General features: G+C 43.2%; 1 protein-coding gene across 2 annotated transcripts in view; it reads left to right on the top strand.

Annotated features, from left to right (window-relative positions):
• The window catches only part of HYOU1 (hypoxia up-regulated 1), a 157,213-nt gene that overhangs the window by 36,137 nt on the left and 100,249 nt on the right, over positions 1-20,827 (top strand). For both annotated transcript variants that reach the window (XM_068106973.2, XM_068106972.2), the window contains exons 5-6: positions 5,081-5,253; positions 8,788-8,864. In XM_068106973.2, coding sequence (XP_067963074.2) covers positions 5,081-5,253; positions 8,788-8,864 — 250 coding nt within the window. The remainder of the gene's footprint in view (positions 1-5,080; positions 5,254-8,787; positions 8,865-20,827) is intronic.

The following is a 20,827-nucleotide window of genomic DNA, read 5'->3' as shown; positions in this document are numbered from 1 at the left end:
GAGACATGGAGACATCGAGAGATCTGAGAGAGGGCGAGGGCTTTGGGGGGGGGGGGCATGGGAAGAGGGGGGAGGGTGTGAAGAGAATGACAGATCTGTAATCTGGTGGTGAAAGAAGGCCGCATTCCAGTGGATTGGGAACCGAGTACCCTCGTCCCTCTATACAAGGGGAAAGGTGACCCTCTGGAGTGTGGCTCGTACCGAGCGATAAAGTTATTCGAGCATGGAATGAAGGTATTGGAAAGGGTGTTGGAGAGGAGGATAAGGAAGAAGGTGAAGATCGACGAAATGCAGTTTGGATTAATGCCAGGAAGAGGAATGACAGACGCGCTCTTTATTGTGAGGCAGTTGCAGGAGAAGTACATGGAGAAGAGGAAGAAGTTGTTTCTTGGGTTTGTTGATCTGGAGAAAGCATTCGATCGGGTTCCACGCGAAGTATTGACATGGGCATTGAGGAAGTTAGAAGTGGAGGAATGGTTGATCAGAGTAGTGATGGCAATGTACAAAAGAGCGCGCACAGCTGTAAGGACGAAGGACGGGAACAGTGGTGAGTTTGAGGTGAAGGTGGGAGTGCATCAGGGGTCGGTACTAAGTCCACTACTATTTGTAGCTGTGATGGCGGTGCTGGCTCAGAACGTAAAGGAGGGTTTACCTTGGGAGTTGTTGTATGCAGATGATCTGGTGTTGATTGCGGAAAGTATGGATGGACTGAAGAAAAAGATGAACAAGTGGAAGGAATGTCTGGAGACAAAAGGTCTGAAGGTGAATATAGGAAAGACGAAGGTGATGGCAAGTGGTAAAGCATGTGGTGAGGTGGAAAGAACTGGGAAGTGGCCATGTGCTGTGTGCAGGAAGGGTGTCGGAGTGAACTCCATTCAATGTACAATGTGCGCTGAGTGGGTTCATCAAAAATGTAGCGGTCTGAGAGGGTCATTAACCAGTGTGGCAGCTACATTCAAATGTAAGGTGTGCACAGAGGGAGCTGCAGATGGAGGAAATGTTGAGTTGGATCTTGGAGACGGCGTGAAGCTGGAAGGTGTGAAAACATTTTGCTACCTCGGAGACATGCTGAATGGGGAAGGTGGATCAGACTCGGCAACGGTTGCTGGGGTGAGATGTGCATAGAAGAAGTTTCGGGAACTGAGTGGCGTGCTGCTGAGGAGGGGAGTGTCGTTGAAGCTGAAGGGAAAGGTGTATGCTGCATGTGTGAGAAGTGTTATGATTTATGGGAGCGAGACATGGGTCATGAATGTAGAGCAGCAACGAAGGCTGGAAAGGGTGGAAATGCGAATGGTTCGGTGGATGTGCGGAGTATCGTTGAGAGAGAGGAAGACAAATGATGAATTGCGAAAGATGATGGGAATAGAGCCTGTGATTGATGCTGTGAAGAGAAACAGTTTGAGATGGTTTGGTCATGTGTTGAGGAAGGATGAAAGTGACTGGTTGAGAAGAGTGATGGAAATGAATGTAGAAGGAAGTAGAGGACGGGGAAGACCGAGAAAGATTTGGCTAAAGATGGTGGAAGAAGAAATGCGGGCAAGGGGGTTAACAAGGAGAGATGCAGAAAATCGGGCAAAATGGAGAAGATTGTCATGGGGACTGCAAGGCTAACCCCTGCTCTAGCAGGGAAAATGGCCTTTAAAATGCATGTTGTGTTGTTGTATTTTTTTTTTTTCTACCTTTTTTTTTTTTTTTTTTTTTTTTTTGTATACAAGATCGAGGCTCGTGAAAGAGCGAACATTAATCACACAGAAAGACAAACCGACACATAAAACATATAACATCGGGAGCGGTAGACAAGATGGGGAGAGAGGGGGAAGGACACAAACACAACATTTGAGAGGAGGGACCGAGAGACATGGAGACATCGAGAGATCTGAGAAACCCAAAACTGTAGAAAACCCAAAATTGTAGTATTGTAGAAAACCCAAAACCGCAACAATATATATTTAAAAAATTATTTTATTTTTGTCTGCTTTTCTGTGTCCTTCAAAAGGATTCCTGCTTTGGGAGAATAATAACTGTTTCGTTCAAGTTGCTGCATGAGGAAGCCGTTAGTGCTTCTTCAACTTGGAAAGAGGCTTTTAAAACGGGCAACTTTGTGATTAAACAAAAAACTTTTGTTCCAAGCAAATTGATTACAGTTTACAGCACCCTTGTCATCCATGTGGGTGACTTGAGACTACTGTGATTGGTGAAACCACAGATACTGATGCTAAAGGCTTGTGGGGAAAAAGGGGGATAAGTTCCAGATGCACACAAACAACCATATTTTGACACAAATTATGTACAAATGCAATAAATGCGTGATTAATATATTTATGTATTATGTAAAATAAATGGAAACTAAAATTATTTTACTGTATATATATATATGTATATATATATATATGTATCATTGTATGTATATACAGACTTGGCATTTAATATGGAATATTTTTTTGTGGGGGTGAACTTACTTTTCAAGATGACTTAGAACCAAAAGTTCATTGGAATTATGTTGAAATTATTCTAGATTTTGTTAATATGACCTTTAAAAGAAACAAAAACCACATTTGACATTTCGAAGCAAATAAATTGATCCTTGAAAGTGATGTTAACTGATATCGAACTCAATTCACGGACAGTACTGTGTTAAACTTCTGTACGTTTTCCAGAAGTATCTCTTTATTTTACACATGAGCCAAAAATTTTTTCAACAAAAACAAAAGTTAAATCATGACTGGGATTACGGACAGTAACATTACAGTTCAGTACTTCGTGTAACCCCCATGAGCATTCAGGAGAGCACGTACACGTCGAGGCATGCTGTTCACGAGATTTGCCAAGGTTTGGACAGGAATCGCTTGCCATGCAGTGACAATAGCCTGCTGCAATTCACGCACAGTGGTGGGCTGCTGGACCAAGTTGTCGATTTGACGCGTTAATTCTGCCCACAAGTTCTCTATCGGATTCATATCCGGGGACATGGCAGGCCACTCCATATGCTCTACACCACGGTCAGCAAGAAAGTGTTGGATCATGCGAGCACGATGAGGCTGTGCATTGTCATCTTGGAAGACAAAGCTTCCTCGAAAGGCTGCATGAGCAAATGGAAGCAATGTTTCTTCCAGAATGGCCCTGTACTTGAACTGGTTCAGGTTTCCATTCAGAACAACCAGGTCAGTTTTGCCCCCTGCATGAAAAGCAGCCCAAACGGTCACCCCACCACCTCCAGCTTGGACTCTTGGCACTATTCAATCTTCGTTGTAGGCTTCATGCACTTGTCTGTGCACTCGGACGTGGCCATCTTGACGATAGACCAGAAATCTAGACTCGTCACTGAAGGTCACGTGATTCCAGTGTCCTGGCTGCCATTGACGGTGCTCTCTGGTCCATTGCAATCGGCGCTGGCTGTGTTGTCTGGTCAGGCGTGGCTTTCTCAGGGGACGCCTGGCACGATAGCTTGCTTGAACCAGTCGTTGGTTGACTAGCCTTCTGGATACAGGCACATTTGTCAGTTGCTGCCACTCAGCTCTAAGCCGATTAGCTGACTTGGTACGGCCATTGCAGACTAACCGGTGCAGCTGGCGATCATCTCCTTGTGATTCTGCGGGGACGTCCTGGCCTCGGTATTGGAGTAGGGACACCGCTCTGAGCATTTCGTTTCAGGATCTTTGACACCTGACCTTGAGTGATGCCATACTGCCAAGCAATAGCACGCTGTTTCATGCTGGAATTTCGTAAAGCCACCACTCCATGACAAAGAGCATTGTCAAGTTGACGGAACATCTCCAGAGGAAGCGGCAATAACTTTTGTGGACGTGCAGCAGTTGTTTTCCACTAATACAGAACCAACAACCCTTATATACCCGATTGTGAAGCCAATCGTCAAATGTACCTGTCCTTACATTTTGTCACGCCACCTGTGATATTATCCTGTTATTGACTTCTTTCTGCGAAAGACAATCAGTGACATGGTTCTTTTGACAAAGAAATCACCGAAGCGTAAAAGAAACTCACCAGATTGATATACTGAGTTCAGAAAGTAAACCCAAGTCAAGAATAAAAAAAATATTCCATATTAAATGCCAAGTCTGTATATATCTATATATATATATATATATATATATATATATATATATATATATATATATATATATATATATATATATATATATATATATATATATATATATATGTATGTATGTATGTATGTATGTATGTATGTATGTATGTATGTATGTATGTATGTATGTGTATATATTATATATATATATATATATATATATATATATATATATATATATATATATATATATATATATATACATATACATATACATATACATATACATATACATATACATATACATATACATATATATATATATATATATATACATACATACACGCGTTTGGGATTATACATTTTTAAAAAGAAAAGGTGCATCCAACCAAAGAGTAACCAGATCTACCCTGCTACTTTAAGTAATAAATAAAGCAAGAGCAGACCTTGTCTCAGGCATTATTGTAATACTAGCAGAAGTACCCGGCATTGCCGGGTGGGGGAAGGGAGGAGAGAGGGGGAGAGGGAGGGGGAGGGGTAGGGGTAGGGGGGAGTGGAGGGGGAGGGGGAGGGGGGAGTCAAGTCGGAAGTCATTGTCGTCAATTGAATGTCACATTTATTTTTTATTTGCTGTCAAATGGCATTGGTCCCGCATTCCGAACCCGGAAGTCGGACGTCATTGTCGTCAAATAAATGTTTCACTCTCTGTCACATGCCCTTGGTCCCATGTCAATCGGATGAAGTTGAAAAATTAACGTTACGAAGTTTCTCTGGGACGTACTGATTCCGAATATGAAGTTGAAAAATTAACATTCTGAAATACGCTGATGACGTCATAATTTTAAAACGTGACGTTTTTTAAATTTTAAGTTGTGCTGTAGTTGCTCTGAGATGTTCTGATTCCGAATATGCCTTTGGTTTTGCTCTGGGATGAGTAGTTCTCGAGTTATAAGAGGACAAACAAACAAACAAACATACTTTACTGCTTTATATAAATAGATATTTAATTGCCAAATTGTTTTGTGTTTGTAGGTAGAAAAGAAGCCAGAGCTGGTATTTCGATACTTCCGTGACTTGTTGGGAGTGCACTGGGAGGAGGGTGAAACGGAATCTGCAGCAAAGCAGGCTGCAGAGACCTGGCTGGCCGGGGTTCCTTTGCCACCTGTTGTTTCAAGTTCTCTTGAACTTGCCCTTCACCTACCAGAGTGAGTACTAACCAAGGAAGCAAGTAAATGTGCATCTAGTTTTGAAGATTGACTTTGTGGATAGTGTGCGGTACATCATTTGAGGGATGATTGACAAGTGAAGATCTTAGAATTCTCAAGACATGTTATCAAAGGTTAACAGACAGCCTTTATCAATGTAGAGCCTCAACTGGGTATTTGTCCAAGTACCCCCTCTCACAACAAACCACTGAGTATGACTGCATGAATACATATTGTCATGTCCGTGGCCGATGGAAATCGGCCTCAGCCGGATAGCCGATCGGTTAACTCTGAGGCAGCAGTTCGAAACTTGGCGGAATCTTTTTGGCACGCGCGGGAGAGGGGAAGGAGCTGAGGTCTTACCTTTACGGACGGCAGCCACGGGGTTTATTCCTCGAAACCCACAGAGCAAACAAACACACACGACAAATAAGATGCCAGACAATGATGAATTTAATGAAATAAAGCAGAGGTAAAAATGAATGTTGAAGTAAAAACGAAATCCCCAGTCTCCACTCAGACACAAAAACAGATCGGGGGAAAGTTTTTTATTTTTGTATACAGAATCAAGGCTCGTGTAAGAGCTAACACATTGAACATGAAAACATGCACAGACGCATAAAACATACAATGAAGGAAGGGGGGAGGGGGGAGGGGGGAGGAGAGGCAAGCACACAAGCACAAAAGTAGAGAACAAGGACGTCGGTAGATCTGTGGAAGCGAGAGGGTTGGGGAGGAGGGAGGGGTACACTGTATAAACCAAATGAACACTACTAGGAATTTCACCGAGGAATTTCAGGAAAGAAGTTGGGGATTGAAAAAGGCGGATTTGGGGTGTTTTAACGGGGGTAGAAAAGATCAAGGTTTTGGATGGGGAAAGATAAGAGATGGTGGTGAACAGCTGTTTTAAAGACCTGGAGGGAGGAGTGGGATTGAAGAGAGTGGGGGAGTTTGTTCCAGAAGTGGGAGTAAAGAGGAATGAAAGAGTGACGGTGAGCAGAGAGTGTTGATTTTGGCAATTTAACCGCAGATCTTGTTTGTCCTGCAGGAATATTTGGAGGACAGAGCACATAAAGAGCAGGGGGAGCAAGGCCGGATTAGGAGTCGGTAGAAAACAGAAAGACCACCGACCTGCCTGTGGTGAGGGAGAGAAAGGCCCTCAGAATCGGCTTCATCCCATGAGATTCCAATGATTCTGAAAGCTTTGGTTTCAACCGCGTGAAGCCGAGCTAGGTGTGAGGCAGGAGCACTAGCCCAGAGGGGAGAGCAGTGTTCCATTGAGCTGTGGATGAAAGCCTTGTATGTGGTGAGGAGCTCAGGTGTGCCAAGGAAAGACTTCGCACGACGGAGGATGCCCAGTCGGCGACTGGCTTTGGAGGCCAGCTTGGAAATGTGGTTTTCCCAGGAAAGATCATGGCAGATAGTGAGACCCAAAAGCTTGAGTGACAGAACTTCTTGGAGAGGATTGTTCAGAAAGTAGATGGGAGGGTTGTCCAGTCGGTCTTTTTGGAGGACATAGTAAGAGTGTGAGATTTGTCAGGATTGAAAGACATGTTCCACTTGTTTGACCAGTCTGTGATTTTCTCCAGGTCTGCAGAGAGTGAGGAGGCTGTAGACTGCCGATCTGAGGGATGAGGAATGGAGCGGCAGAGAGTGGAGTCATCAGCAAAGTGATAGAGGATTTTCCATTCGGCGAGATCATTAATGAAGACCAGAAAAAGCACGGGGCCCAGAACACTGCTTTGAGGAACTCCAGCCTGAACAGGAAGGGGAGATGAGAGAATTCCATTCAGGGCCACACGTTGACTGCGACCAGTGAGGAAGTCCGCAAGACATGCGTGGATGTTTCAATGGATACCATAAGAGGAGAGTTTGGTGATCAGGGTGGTGTGCCACACCGTATTGAAGGCACGTGATATGTCAAGGGAGACAGCTGTGATTTCCTTTTTGGCATTGAGGACCTCCATCCATTGTTGAGACAGCAGAAGCAGCATGTCCAGAGTAGAATGACCTGGTCTGAATCCAAATTGTGATCCGAGTTCAAGCCATTGGAGAAGAGGAAGGATTTGATGTCAGAAGCGATGATTGATGCCATGATCTTGCTGATGATTGGGATCAGGCTGATTGGTCTGTAGTTGCAAGGATCTGTTTTCGCATATTTTTTTGTGTAAAGCGGTAATGTTGGCTGATTTTGAAGCAGATGGCAGATGTCCTTGAGCAAAAGTAAAAATAATATCCCCCCATTTATTTGGCACTCTGCTCTGGTCTCGATGAGCACTTTGGTGGGGTCGGTCGCCGAGACGACCGTGCGTCGAAGCACCCGAACAATGGCACCGGTGAATCGCTCCAGCACACCGAGCCAGCCGTGCAGCAGGCAGCCAAACGCCCCAGCACAACCCGGTCCTTAGCTCCCTCGAAGAGCACCGGGTCATAACAACACCCCTGGCTCCAACGCTGCAAGGTTTTCTTGGCCCGAACAGTTCTCCTCAAACGCACTTGAGAAAACACGACCGCCCACCACGAAGCGAGAGAGAGCGAGAGAGAGACAGACACACAGACACACAGACACACAGACACACAGACACACAGACACACAGACACACAGACACACAGACACACAGACGGACGGACGTACCCTCCTTTTTTTTTTTTCCCTCGCTGACGTCACTCCCCGACCAATCCCTGCGCCCCATTACATCATTCCATATGCTCTCAACCAACGATGAACTTTGGGGCGTGGCCTATCGGCCACAATCCCTTGGAGGCGGAGTCTAGCAGTCGTTCGGAAATGGTCGGCTTTCTATCGGTTTCATGGCGGTTGTTGTTGTTGTTGTTGTTGTTGTTGGCAAATGAAGGCTTTTATGACAGGTCTTTTTGCTTGTAAAAAAAAAAACAGAATGGAAAAGAAAATCACAGGAGGCAAGTACGTACTGGGAATTATCCTTCAGCCCTACTTGACTAACACAAAAACCACCCTCCGTGTGGTGGCACGTAAACACTCTTAAGCTCACGGTTTACTCTGCTTATGTACATCAAAATGGGCTTTGTAAATGTCACACGGTCCATGCTAAAACCTATACAATCCTAACTCCACTATGGTATTTCTTCCCTACCCCCACAAACGTATATCTTTTTGCATTTTAACATATTGTATTTTTATGCCAATTTGGTGTCTGTGTGCGAGTCAGTCATTGAATGAATGATAAATGTTATGGATTGTGGCGTCAGTGACCCTATGCTCTATACAGTCCCAGCCTCACTTGTGAGAGCGGTGTAAGAGCCCTTTACCCTGTTATACAGTAAATAGCAACATGTCTGAGCCAATACTCTCTCGACCCCTCCCCCATTCGTCACGTCCGATTAGGCCGGTAAGATGGGCTTAAGCTTAATATGCAAGTTCCCTTTGTCACATTTCCTGTTGTCGGGATAGCAAGTTGGCAAGAGAGATTAACAATGATCATAAACTGTTTTTGTTTGTTTATTTTGTTTGAGGGGGAGCTGTGTTCGCTCATCTTCCTTGGATATATTTTTCAGTGGTTCCAGCTATTCACCTGAGGAGCTCACTGCAATGATGCTCAACTACTCCCGGCAACTTGCAGCCGACACAGCTGGTCAGATGTATTCCTTCCTTCACATTTTCTTTGCCTGATTATTCGTCCCCGCCTGGTTACACCAGAGGGGACTATAGGTTTGCTCTGTCGGTCTGTCTGTCGAACCTGTGGTTTTTCAGACTTTTTCCCATATCCGTTAACATATTCAACTGAAACTTAGTACATGGTTTTATTAGGACAAGTTCCAGAACAAGTTTGAGTTTCAGGGTGTTTTGGCAATTTTTCAGTTATGCCCTTTTTGGACTTAGAAAATATCACATTGGTTGGGGACATGTATTGCAAAGCAATTCTCGTTGTTGTTCTCCTTTGATTTTTTTAATTTTTATTTGATTTTATCTTCCTCTTCTTCTTTTTCCTTCTGCAATCCATCTCAGATCTTATGATTTATAGGTTAAATATTATGGATCTGGTCTAAGGGGTAAATGGGCCGTAGTTTAGAATAGGCATTTCCTGGTGCATGTTAGAATAAGAGTGTTGTAATTGCTGTAATTAAAAGGATGATGCCGCGAAAAGTGTTTACGAAGCTCTCGTATTCCCTTCCCGAGTGTTCATGTCTTAGTCCCATCTTTCCCCCTCTCTGCATTCTGCAATATTCTCTGATCTTAAGCTGTCCTCATGCATGTGTTCCATAAGCCACTTGCACAAACCGCCCACCGAAAACGTTCCAAAACTGTGCGAAAAGACCAGATGAGGGACCCTGTCACGTGGCAAGAACCGGAGTGCTATTCGATCTTAAAATCCGCGTTGCTTCCTGCCAATCGGCGCAGGGCAGCGATCCTCATTTGGTGCCCATGTCTCCAAATCTACATGCACCATGGGGAAACCTGCCCCACTGGTAATGATAAAAGGATGGGCACAACACTGGTAAAGAGCGCTTTAGCTGGTTGAGATTGTGTCTCCTGGGTGCGTGTGCTGTTGCTAGTCTTTGCCCTCTTGCTGCCTTTCTCATTGCCATCGCCTGCTCGTTCCTGCCTGCCACACCGATGGGAGAAACAGCTGGCGAGGAAGTGTGGGAATGTTCTTTTGTGCGATGAAGTTGGTGACCACTCGTGCGACATGAGGGCGCGTGTTATCTTGTTCAAGTGTAATGTGACGTCCATGAACCTGCAGGAATGGGAGCACAAATAACCATCACGACACTGAATACCTGTCAAATTGGCAAGCATCACCGACCTGCTGCTCGATATCAATTTAGGCTTATTACATGCAAAATCGAAGATTTTTCAAGTATATTGGTCGGTTGCGGTTGTTATTACTTGCCGGAATAGATTCCAGCAAGTATGTTGGTTGGTTGGTTTGTCTGTCTGTTTGTCTGTCTGTCTGTCTTTGTGTGCAGTACTACGTCTACATCGTTGCACATAGCATCGCCATACTTAACACACGTTTGCCTTGCCCTGGAATAGACTGTGCCCAATTTTTAACTCTCTCGGCCCAAGGCCTCCATTATGACGTCATAATTCGACAAGTACAAAACTTCATCCACTCAAGATGCAATTTCTTGAGCGCCATGTCGGCATAAACTGGTGGAGAAAAAAAAAAATGATGTCATCGGTCACGTGGTTCGGCCGCCATCTTGGAAAACCCTAAAAAATTTGTGCCTCTATATCTCCGAAAGTGTTGAATAGAACAAATTGAGACATGGCTCATTGTAAAGAACTCTCCATGGAGAATAAAAGATGTTAATGATGATGTCATAGGTGCCTCCATTATGACGTCATAATTCGACAAGTACAAAACTTCATCCGATCAAGATGAAATTTCTTGAACATAATCTAGGAATAAATTGGTTTAGAAAACAAATAATGATGTCATCGGTCACGTGGTTCGGCCGCCATATTTTCTGTGTGTCTGTCTGTCTGTTTGTCTGTCTGTTTGTGCGCAGTGCTACGTCTACATCGTTGCACATAGCATTGCCATACTTTACACATATTTAGCCCAGGGGCCAATACTGATATTTTAACAAATTGGTACCACCCAAGGTCAGCAAACAATTTTGGTATTTTTGTCTTCCTCCATGTCTCTAGTTTATATTTTGGTATGATAACCCTGCCTATCTAGTAGCTTAATGATAGTTTTCACTCTGTAAACAAACCCACCTCCATATAATCTGAAAGTTGAATTTTAGGGGAGAGGGGTAGCATTTTTGCTTATAACTTCAGTTCTACTGAACATATTTTGACAAATTATGATTCATTGTGAAGCTACATCATATATCTACACAACTGTAATCCAATTTACACCTTTAGTTATCAGGTGACTTCCTCGGAGGTCAAAAGGTCATGTTTCATTTGCAAAATCCTAAATTTAGCGTGTTTTTGTTTTCGACTGATCTTATTACTATTTCGTGATATGTAGATGCTGAAATTATTTCACAATGTATATATAGGACATTGTGGATGATTTTAATAACCTAACATTCACAAAACTTCAACAATTAACTTTATATTAACCCTTTTTATGCAAGCATTGTTTCTTTGATTTCCGAAAAATTTAGTCATTGCCTGTAAACAAACCCACCCCCATATAAAATGACTGTATACAGTCACGTGAAAAAGTAAGTACACCCCATGTAAAGTTTTGACTTTTTCAACGTATTTCAACATACAGCTATTTGATCTTCATTTCAACCTTATTGATAGATAAAGGTGATATAATATAACAAATATCATGAACATTTACATTTTGTAGTCCATTGTATTATTTAAATAAACACAAATGCAAATTTCACATGTGGAAAAAGTAAGTACACCCCTACATTTATCACTACTTCAAATACCTAAAATTAGAATCAGGTGCACCAGCTCAGGTGCAAATGATTAGAACATTGTTAGAGAGGATCTTGGAGGAACCTGTCTTATTTAAACCTCAGACATTTAGTTTTGGTTTGCTCTTTGTTGTTGAAGTGTGCGGCGTCACCATGCCTAGATCAAAAGAGTTCTCTAAGGCCTTCAGAAAGAAGGTTATAGATGCCTACGAGTCTGGGAAGGGATTTAAAAAGATCTCCAAACAATTTGAAATCAATCATTCGACTGTCCGGAAGATCATCTACAAGTGGAGAAGATTCCAAACAACTGCCAACTTGTTCAGGCCAGGCCGCCCCAGCAAGTTCAGCCCGAAAGCAGACTGCAAGATGCTGAAAGAAGTCTCTAAGAACCCCAGAATGTCATCACGGGACCTACAGGTAGCTCTTGCCACTGTTGATGTCAAAGTGCACGAGTCTACCATTAGAAAGAGGCTGCACAAATTTGATCTACATGGGAGGTGTGCCAGGAGGAAACCTTTGCTGTCCAGAAAGAACATCAGGGCAAGACTAAAGTTTGCCAATGAACACCTAGGCAAAGACCAGCACTTCTGGAACAATGTGCTCTGGACAGATGAGTCAAAGGTAGAGCTATTTGGCCACAGTACCAGAAGACATGTTTGGCGAAAACCAAAGACAGCATTTCACCACAAGAACCTGATACCAACTGTAAAGCATGGTGGTGGAAATATTATGGTTTGGGGCAGCTTTGCTGAATCAGGGCCTGGGCAGCTCACCATCATAGAATCCACTATGAATTCTTCATTGTACCAGAGGGTGCTTGAGGATAATGTGAGGCCATCTGTCGGAGAGTTGAGGCTCAACCGAAGGTGGACCTTGCAACATGACAATGACCCTAAACATACCAGTAAATACACCAAGGAATGGCTGAAAAGAAAGAAATGGAGGGTTCTGGAATGGCCAAGTCAAAGCCAGGATCTAAATCCCATCGAGATGTTGTGGGTGGATTTGAAACGAGCTGTGCATGCAAGAAACCCCTCAAACATCGCACAGCTGAAAGAATTCTGCTTGGAGGAGTGGGCAAAAATTTCTCCCAGTCGATGTCAGAGACTGGTAGACAGTTATAAGAAACGCCTACTTGAGGTTGTTTCTGCCAAAGGGGGCAATACCACCTATTAGAGCCAAGGGTGTACTTACTTTTTCCACATGCGAAATTTGCATTTATGTTTATTTAAATTATACAATGGACTACAAAATGTAAATGTTTCATGATATTTGTTATATTATATCAGCTTTATCTATCAATATTGTTGAAATGAAGATCAAATAGCTGTATGTTGAAATATGTTGAAAAAGTCAAAACTTTACATGTGGTGTACTTACTTTTTCACATGACTGTATATAATATATTATGACTTCTAGACAATATTTTTGGAAAACCAATGAATATGTCTCCAATGTGTTTTATCATTCACATACCCACAAGCATTGGTATAAAGTTACACATTTATAAGAACATAAGCAGATAAAACAATCATCAAAAAAGAAATAAATAAGTTTTATTATCTCTGTTTCAATATAATGTACAAAAATATTCAAATTGTCTAATAAGCCATTGTACTTATTGTGAACACCATCTAGGTAATGCTCATACATTATAATCTTGTTATTTGAAGTGCGTTTAGACTACAAACAGTTTCTTTCATGTCATTGGGACAAACTTAGTCTGTGTCACAATCGTCCACATCACTATCATTCAGCTCTATTTGTTCTAGTTCATTTGCTTGGTTGCTGCAGGTTTGCAGCTTACACATGTCTGTGCATTTCAGACCATTTCCAAGGCATGTGCAGATTGGTAATTTGCATGATCATACACATGAGCAGGATAGCAGGTCCAACACAGCCTCTGGTGCAGGTGTACCTCGCATGCACTCAATGGCCAGATCCCCATCATGAATCTTCCATCCATGAGCCATTGGATAGGGTACACTAGTATTGCACTCCGAACACCTCTGCCAGATTGCAGCCTGATAGTTTGCTCGTAAGGCATGCATGAAGAGACAATCTTCACAAGGGGGAAGCTGATTGGAGTCAACTTCTCCACGCCTTGCACAAAACAGCTGGTAGCGAAGCTTGTTGAGTTGTGTTTGTGGAAGGCAAATACATCCGACATGTTACTTCCTGAAGCTTTCCAAATAGTTCATCAGAGACCTCCCAGGACCTTCCCAACTCTCTGAATGTGTCTTGACAGGTCTCGTTAGTCTTCAGTTGTTTGAACATGGCCGACTTTCCATGCCCAGTGAAAGCACCGACTGTATCACAGCCCGTAAATGAGTGCATTCCAATCAGAGCATCACAGACATTATCTCCTAGTGCATGACTTAGCTTGCTGATGTCAGTGAACCTTGTGTGGTTCTTGGTGCCACATTTCTGGAACATGGGACATCGAATTCTCTTGCTGACTCCAATGCTTATAATCATTACATCTGTGTCCTCTGCTGTGACTACTATACCCTTGTAGCCTGATTCAGCTGCATGTAGAGCATGGAGTAGAAGACGGGTGTCTGCTTCTTCCTGGGTACTTGATAGCTCCAGAACCTCCTCCCATCGTTCCCTTGTGAGGTTGAAACAGACATTCTCACAGGTAACATACAGATCTTTGACCTTGATCTTCTCAAGTTGACCTTTCCATTCTTCCACAAAGAACCTGATGAGGTGTGTTTTGTTTTTAGAGCTACACAAAAGCTTCCTACACTGGTGTGTATTGTGGCCAGGCGCAATGCTCCTTAGCTCAATACCTGAATCTGCGCCTCTTTGCTCTCTCCAAATCTTTGATGGACATCTCTCTATATACATCAAAGATAACATCAATGCGCTTGATCTGACCACCTTCATGGATAACTTGAGCCAATACTGATTCTGCCAGTTGGGAGAACGTTTTGTCTTTCCCCTTCATCTTTTGGACCAGGCTCATTCGATCTATCAGAGTGGCTGAAGGTTGAGGGATTATTTCTGCTGGTGAGTCATGCTTCTCCAACACCCTGGCAAGAGCAGCCTTTTTGGTCTTACGAAGAGACCCATCAATGTTGGCTCGGGCCCAAGGCAAAGGTCAAAGTGGGTGGGCTAAAACTTCACCCATGTGCAGCTGCCTGCTTTCTGCAACAAGAATCATCTGCCCAAACAGCTTCCTATCAGCCTTGAGGATAACTTCCTTTCTGTTGCCAAGGGTATGTGATTTCTTGCCGATGTCTGAGAATGTTTTCAGCTACTTCTTTGTAATCCTGTCATGAAACTTTATGGCTGGACTGTCTGACTCCATCCTCGCTTGTTTGAAATCTTCATAAGCGTCTTTCCCTATTTGGTGGGCTTCAATGAGGTTTTCAGCAACATCTGGAGGTGCAGCAATGCCAGTCGACAAACTGACAATGTCTTCATGGTCAGGATCGAAAGGACTGATCCAGCTGGACTCCATCATTTCAACAAGTGACTGAATATAAGCTTCATCCTTCCTGATTCTTGGTAATTGTAGATCAGGATGACTAAAGTTGGAGTCATTCTCACCAATCATGTCCTGATCCTGCAAGATCCTGCAAGGAAAGCAAGGCATGACATATTTCATTTAGCATTTACTAGTCACAATATTCTTTGTGTCATAATGCTCTATTTAAAGCAGGTTTCACATTTGTGCAGACAATGACAAAAATTTTCGGAAATCGAAGAAATAATGCTTGCATAAAAAGGGTTAACATAGGGTTAATTGTTGAAGTTTTGTGAATGATATGTTATTTTAAATCATCTACAATGTCTTATCTATACATTATGAAATAATTTCAGCATCTACATATCACGAAATAGTAATCAGATCAGTTGAAAATAAAAACACTCTTAATTTTCGATTTTGCAATTGAAACATGACCTTTTGACCTCTGAGAAAGTCGCCTGATAACTAAAGATGAAAATATAATACAGTTGTGTAGATATATGATGTAGCTTCACCATGAATTATGATTTGTTAAAGTATGTTCAGTAGAACTGAAGTTATAAGCAAAAATGCTACCCCTCTCTCCTAAAATTCAACTTCCAGATTATATGGAGGTGGGTTTGTTTACAGAGTGAAAACTATCAGTAAGCTACTAGATAGGCAGGGTTATCATACCAAAATATAAACTAGAGACATGTACGAAGACAAAAATACCAAAATTGTTTGCTGACCTTGGGTGGTACCAAAATCTGTATTGGCCCCTGGACTAATTTGCCTTGCCCTGGAATAGACTGTGCCCAATTTTTAACTCTCTTGGCCCAAGGCCTCCATTATGACGTTATAATTCGACAAGTACAAAACTGGAGAACATCTTGACAATTGAAAAGTACAAAACTGCGTTGGAGAGACGACCGTGATGGCGGGGAGTGGTTGGCAAATCAAAAAAAAAAGAAGTACATTCCGGCAAGTCCTCTGTCTGACCGATTTTTCATTCTGTCTGTTTGTCACCAGCCTACAGGTCACAATTCTAAACCGATCGTCACAAAACTTCACCAAGTTGTCGAGGTCGTCACAATTGAGAAGCCTGTTGATTTTGAGGTCAAACGTCATCTGGAGGTCAAATTTCTAAAATCGCCATTTTAAAGCCGATTGACTTGAAAATTGCACAGCATTTGTATTGTTACGGATCTCAGAAACGTCGGCCTTCCCCTTATCAAGAGGGGGATTAATCCCCTTGTCTTTTATCTGGCCGACGCAATCCTGGAAGTTATCACGTTCCTCCCGGTCAGTATTAAATAGGGTTGTTGGTCGAATGTTGGTCCTATTACCTAATTACTAACACCGACCGTGAAGCAAGGAAATAACTCACACCCGAATCACGGATATTGATGGAAATTGCCGAGCGGATAGCAATCCGCGATCCAAGCTGTTAACCCGCGACTGGACCCGATTATAGCGGTTCCTAATCGTGCCACGCTTACCCAATTGAGAAAAGACTGATACGATCGGATTAAGAGGAAAACCAGGAAGAACAAGGAATTTATTTACAATGTACAAGGAAGAAGAAACGAAAGAATGTACAAGAAAGAAGAGGAAGAAAAAGCAAACGGGGCAGTCTTAACCACAGTCTTAACTTATTCCCTTGGACTCGGGCCCGATCACTCTCAGATTCGGTCTCAGACTTCAGACTCATGCGGGGATGCAGATGGTAGGGTGGATGGTCCGGCGAGAGCGTTCAGGCTACGGTCCGGCTACGGTCCTCAACCCGTACCAGGTGATGAAGGTGGACGGTAGACAGCTCTCCGCGTAGCGTAAGCGCGTAGCGGACAATTATCGTGACGGGGAAAGGTTGGTATACTGGCGGTTATACGTAGCGCTTTTCGCACACGTCCTCCCAAAGCAGCCGCCTCAATCAAAGCTCATAACGCGAGTTCTTTAGCGCGCTCTCCAACGAGTCCTTCATGAATGTCAACTTTCCCCCAGCGAGTCCTTCTCACAAGTCCTCTTTTATTCGAGCTCGTTCAGGCAGTCCTCTTTAAGGGCTTTGCGTGCGCGCTTTTATAACCCAAGCCAGCGAACGCTCTGGAAGCCCAAACCACGCCCGGTCAGGCGACCTCACCTCAGCCCTGGTTGGCTGGTGTTGGCTTACCGGCCCCACCTTGATGGCTGGTTGATGTGGCCGCACCTCCATCCTGGTGCTCCGCCCCCTTTTTGGGCCTCACCTCGTGGCTTTTGGGCTGGTTTGAGCGGAAGCCCAAGGGCAGCGAAGGCTGCTGGCCAAGGAGCGTAACAAATTGGGAGGGCCGATGGGGCACAGACTGGAGAGCGCTTAATGGCGTCGCTTAGAGGGAGGCTGCCAAAATGAACGAAAGGGGCCTACTCTTATTTGTTTTACGCAACTATTGGGAATGGCCTTCTCTAAACATATACTATGAAATAACTGACTTCCTATGGTGACCTACGTGTTGCTTGTGGCCTATCTATGGGGTGTTACCTTTTAACCTTTAATGATGTTATATTTACAAGTGTGGGTTCTCAAAACCACAACAGTATATTGAGTCACTAAATTGAGAAACCAACTATTTTTGAGGTCAAAAGGTCAACTTGAGGTTAAATTTCCAAAATCCATTTTCTTCATCTGAAAACCCATCAATTTTCATCCCATTGACTTGGAAATTGAACAGCATTTACACATTGAGTCACTAAATTGGGAAATCAACTATTTTTGAGGTCAAAGGTCAATTCCAGCTCAAATTTCCAAAATCATCAATTTTCATCTGAAAAACTGTCAATTTTCAACTCATTGACTTGTAGATGGAACAGCATTTGCATAGCGCCTCACTGAAACCAACTATTTTTGAGGTCAAAAGGTAAAAGGTCAACTCGAGGTGAAACTTCTAAAATCATCAATTTTCATTTGAAAAATCGGCACTTTTCATCCTATTAACCCGAGCTTTGATCAAGATTGTCAATTTGAATCTGAATGAAATGGACAATTTGATGGATCAATGACATCCTTTTTGGGGGTCAGGGTGGGTGGGGGGTGGATTTTGCAAGTTTCGTGTTCTGCATGACGTCGTCTTGTTTCTTTATTTTGTTTACGGACGTGTTTATGATTTTTTTATTTACATTTTCATTGCGGGTTTTGTTTCAGTTTACAGTTATATAAATTACAATTTCCAAATGCTCGATATTGATTGAGGTTTTTTTTTTTTTTTTTTTAAATGGATGTGTTTATGGTTTTTTACGTAAATTTTATTTTTACGGATGCTTTCCAATGGTTCTTTGATCCCCTCTCCCCTCTCCCATCTCCCTTCCCCCCGGTGTACCGGCTTCGATGTCTGTCAGCATGCCAAATCTAAGCTTTCTATGACACCTGCAAGGTCCCGTACATTTCAGTCAGTCAGTCAGTGAGTCAGTGGTAAGAAAAAGCTTTGTACATTTGATGTATTTGTTTGCGTCCATTCCTTCTTCATATCAAATAAAAGTTTCATTTAGTACACTGAGAAAATGTTTGCTTACAAAGAAGTGGTGTCAGGTAGGGTGGAAGTTTTAATTCTTATTTCTCCAATAATAACGATCATAATTTATTATTTAATTCCTTCAAGATCTAAAGATCGGTCACCCGATCTCAAAGAAAGAGGTAGCAAAGGCGCAGGAGGCATGTAGGAAAATGTTCGGAGAACGCTTGGATTTGGAAGAGGGTCAGAGAGCAGTATTCAGGATTGCAAAGCAGATAGCGAAAGAGAGGTGTGATGTGATGGGGGTGAGTTGCTTGAAGGATAATAATAATAATAATAATTCATTTATTTTGTATAGCGCTTTTCATGAAGCCCAAAGGCGCTTTGACAGAGTGCAAAACATAATGCATAACAAAACATGAAAACAACAATTGCAAAAAGACAAGAATCAATAGGGAAATATTTAAAGCAAAAGGAGGGAGAAGGAGAAGTGATAGTCAGGGGTTAAATGCTGTGGGTTGAATGTTGAATGTAGTGCTGAACAGGATGAAGTGGGGCAAATTGTTGTGGACCCAGATGGATTTAAAGGAAGATGGAATAGATACATGGAAATACTGTTGAATACAGAGAATGAATGGGATGGCACCATAGAGAGTAACCCAGTTTTAGGACCGGCAGAGAAGATAACCGAGAAGGAAGTTGAGGAAGCGATAAAAGCAATGAAGAGTAGAAAAGCGGGAGGGCTGACGGGAGTTGTGGGAGATATGTTGAAGGCAGCGGAAAATTGGGGTGTGAAGAGAATTACAGAGATCTGCAATCTGGTGGTGAAAGGCCGCATTCCAGTGGATTGGGAACTGAGTACCCTCGTCCCTCTATACAAGGGGAAAGGTGACCCTCTGGACTGTGGCTCGTATCGAGCGATAAAGTTATTGGAGCATGGAATGAAGGTATTGGAAAGGGTGTTGGAGAGGAGGATAAGGAAGAAAGTGAAGATTGACGAAATGCAGTTTGGATTTATGCCAGGAAGAGGAACGACAGACGTGCTTTTTATTGTGAGGCAGTTGCAGGAGAAGTACATGGAGAAGAGGAAGAAGTTGTTTCTTGGGTTTGTTGATCTGGAGAAAGCATTCGATAGTGTTCCACGTGAAGTAGTGACATGGGCATTGAGGAAGCTCGGAGTGGAGGAATGGTTGATCAGATTAGTGATGGTAATGTACAAAAGAGCGCACGCAGCTGTAAGGATGAAGGACGGGAACAGTGGTGAGTTTGAGGTGAAGGTGGGAGTGCATCAGGGGTCGGTACTAAGTCCACTCCTATTTGTAGCTGTGATGGAGGTGCTGGCTCGGAACATAAAGGAGGGTTTACCATGGGAGTTGTTGTCGGCAGATGATCTGGTGTTGATTGCAGAAAGTATGGATGGACTGAAGGAGAAGATGAACAAGTGGAAAGAATGTATGGAGACAAAAGGTCTGAAGGTGAATATCGGAAAAACGAAGGTGATGGCAAGTGGTAAAGCATGTGGTGAGGTGGAAATAATTGGGAAGTGGCCGTGTGGTGTGTGCAGGAAGGGTGTCGGAGTGAATTCCATTCAATGTACATTGTGCGCTGAGTGGGTTCATCAAAAATGTAGTGGTTTGAGAGGGTCATTAACCAGTGTGGCAGCTACATTCAAATGTAAGGTGTGCACAGAGGGAGCTGCAGATGGAGGAAATGTTGAGTTGGATCTTGGAGACCGTGAAGCTGGAAAACATTTTGTTGCCTAGGAGACATGCTGAATGGAGAAGGTGGATCAGACTCGGCAATGGTTGCGAGAGTGAGATGTGCATGGAAGAAGTTTCGGGAACCGAGTGGGGTGCTGACGAGGAGGGGAGTGTCGTTGAAGCTGAAGGGAAAGGTGTATGCTGCATGTGTGAGAAGTGTTATGATTTATGGGAGCAAGACATGGGTAATGAACGTGGAGCAGCAACGAAGGCTGGAAAGGGTGGAAATGCGAATGGTTCGGTGGATGTGTGGAGTGTCGTTGAGAGAGAGGAAGACAAATGATGAATTCTGGAAGATGATGGGAATAGAGCCTGTGATGGATGCTGTGAAGAGAAACAGTTTGAGATGGTTTGGTTGTGTGTTGAGGAAGGATGAAAGTGACTGGTTGAGAAGAGTGATGGAAATGAATGTAGAAGGAAGTAGAGGACGGGGAAGATCGAGAAAGACTTGGCTTAAGATGGTGGAAGAAGAAATGCAGGCAAGGGGGTTAACAAGGGGA

This window comes from Myxine glutinosa, chromosome 2 (genome assembly GCF_964187855.1).
Source record: "Myxine glutinosa chromosome 2, kmMyxGlut1.1, whole genome shotgun sequence".
Lineage (NCBI taxonomy): Eukaryota > Metazoa > Chordata > Myxini > Myxiniformes > Myxinidae > Myxine > Myxine glutinosa.
Note: the sequence above shows the minus strand (reverse complement) of the source record. Positions and strands in the feature narration are given on the sequence as shown.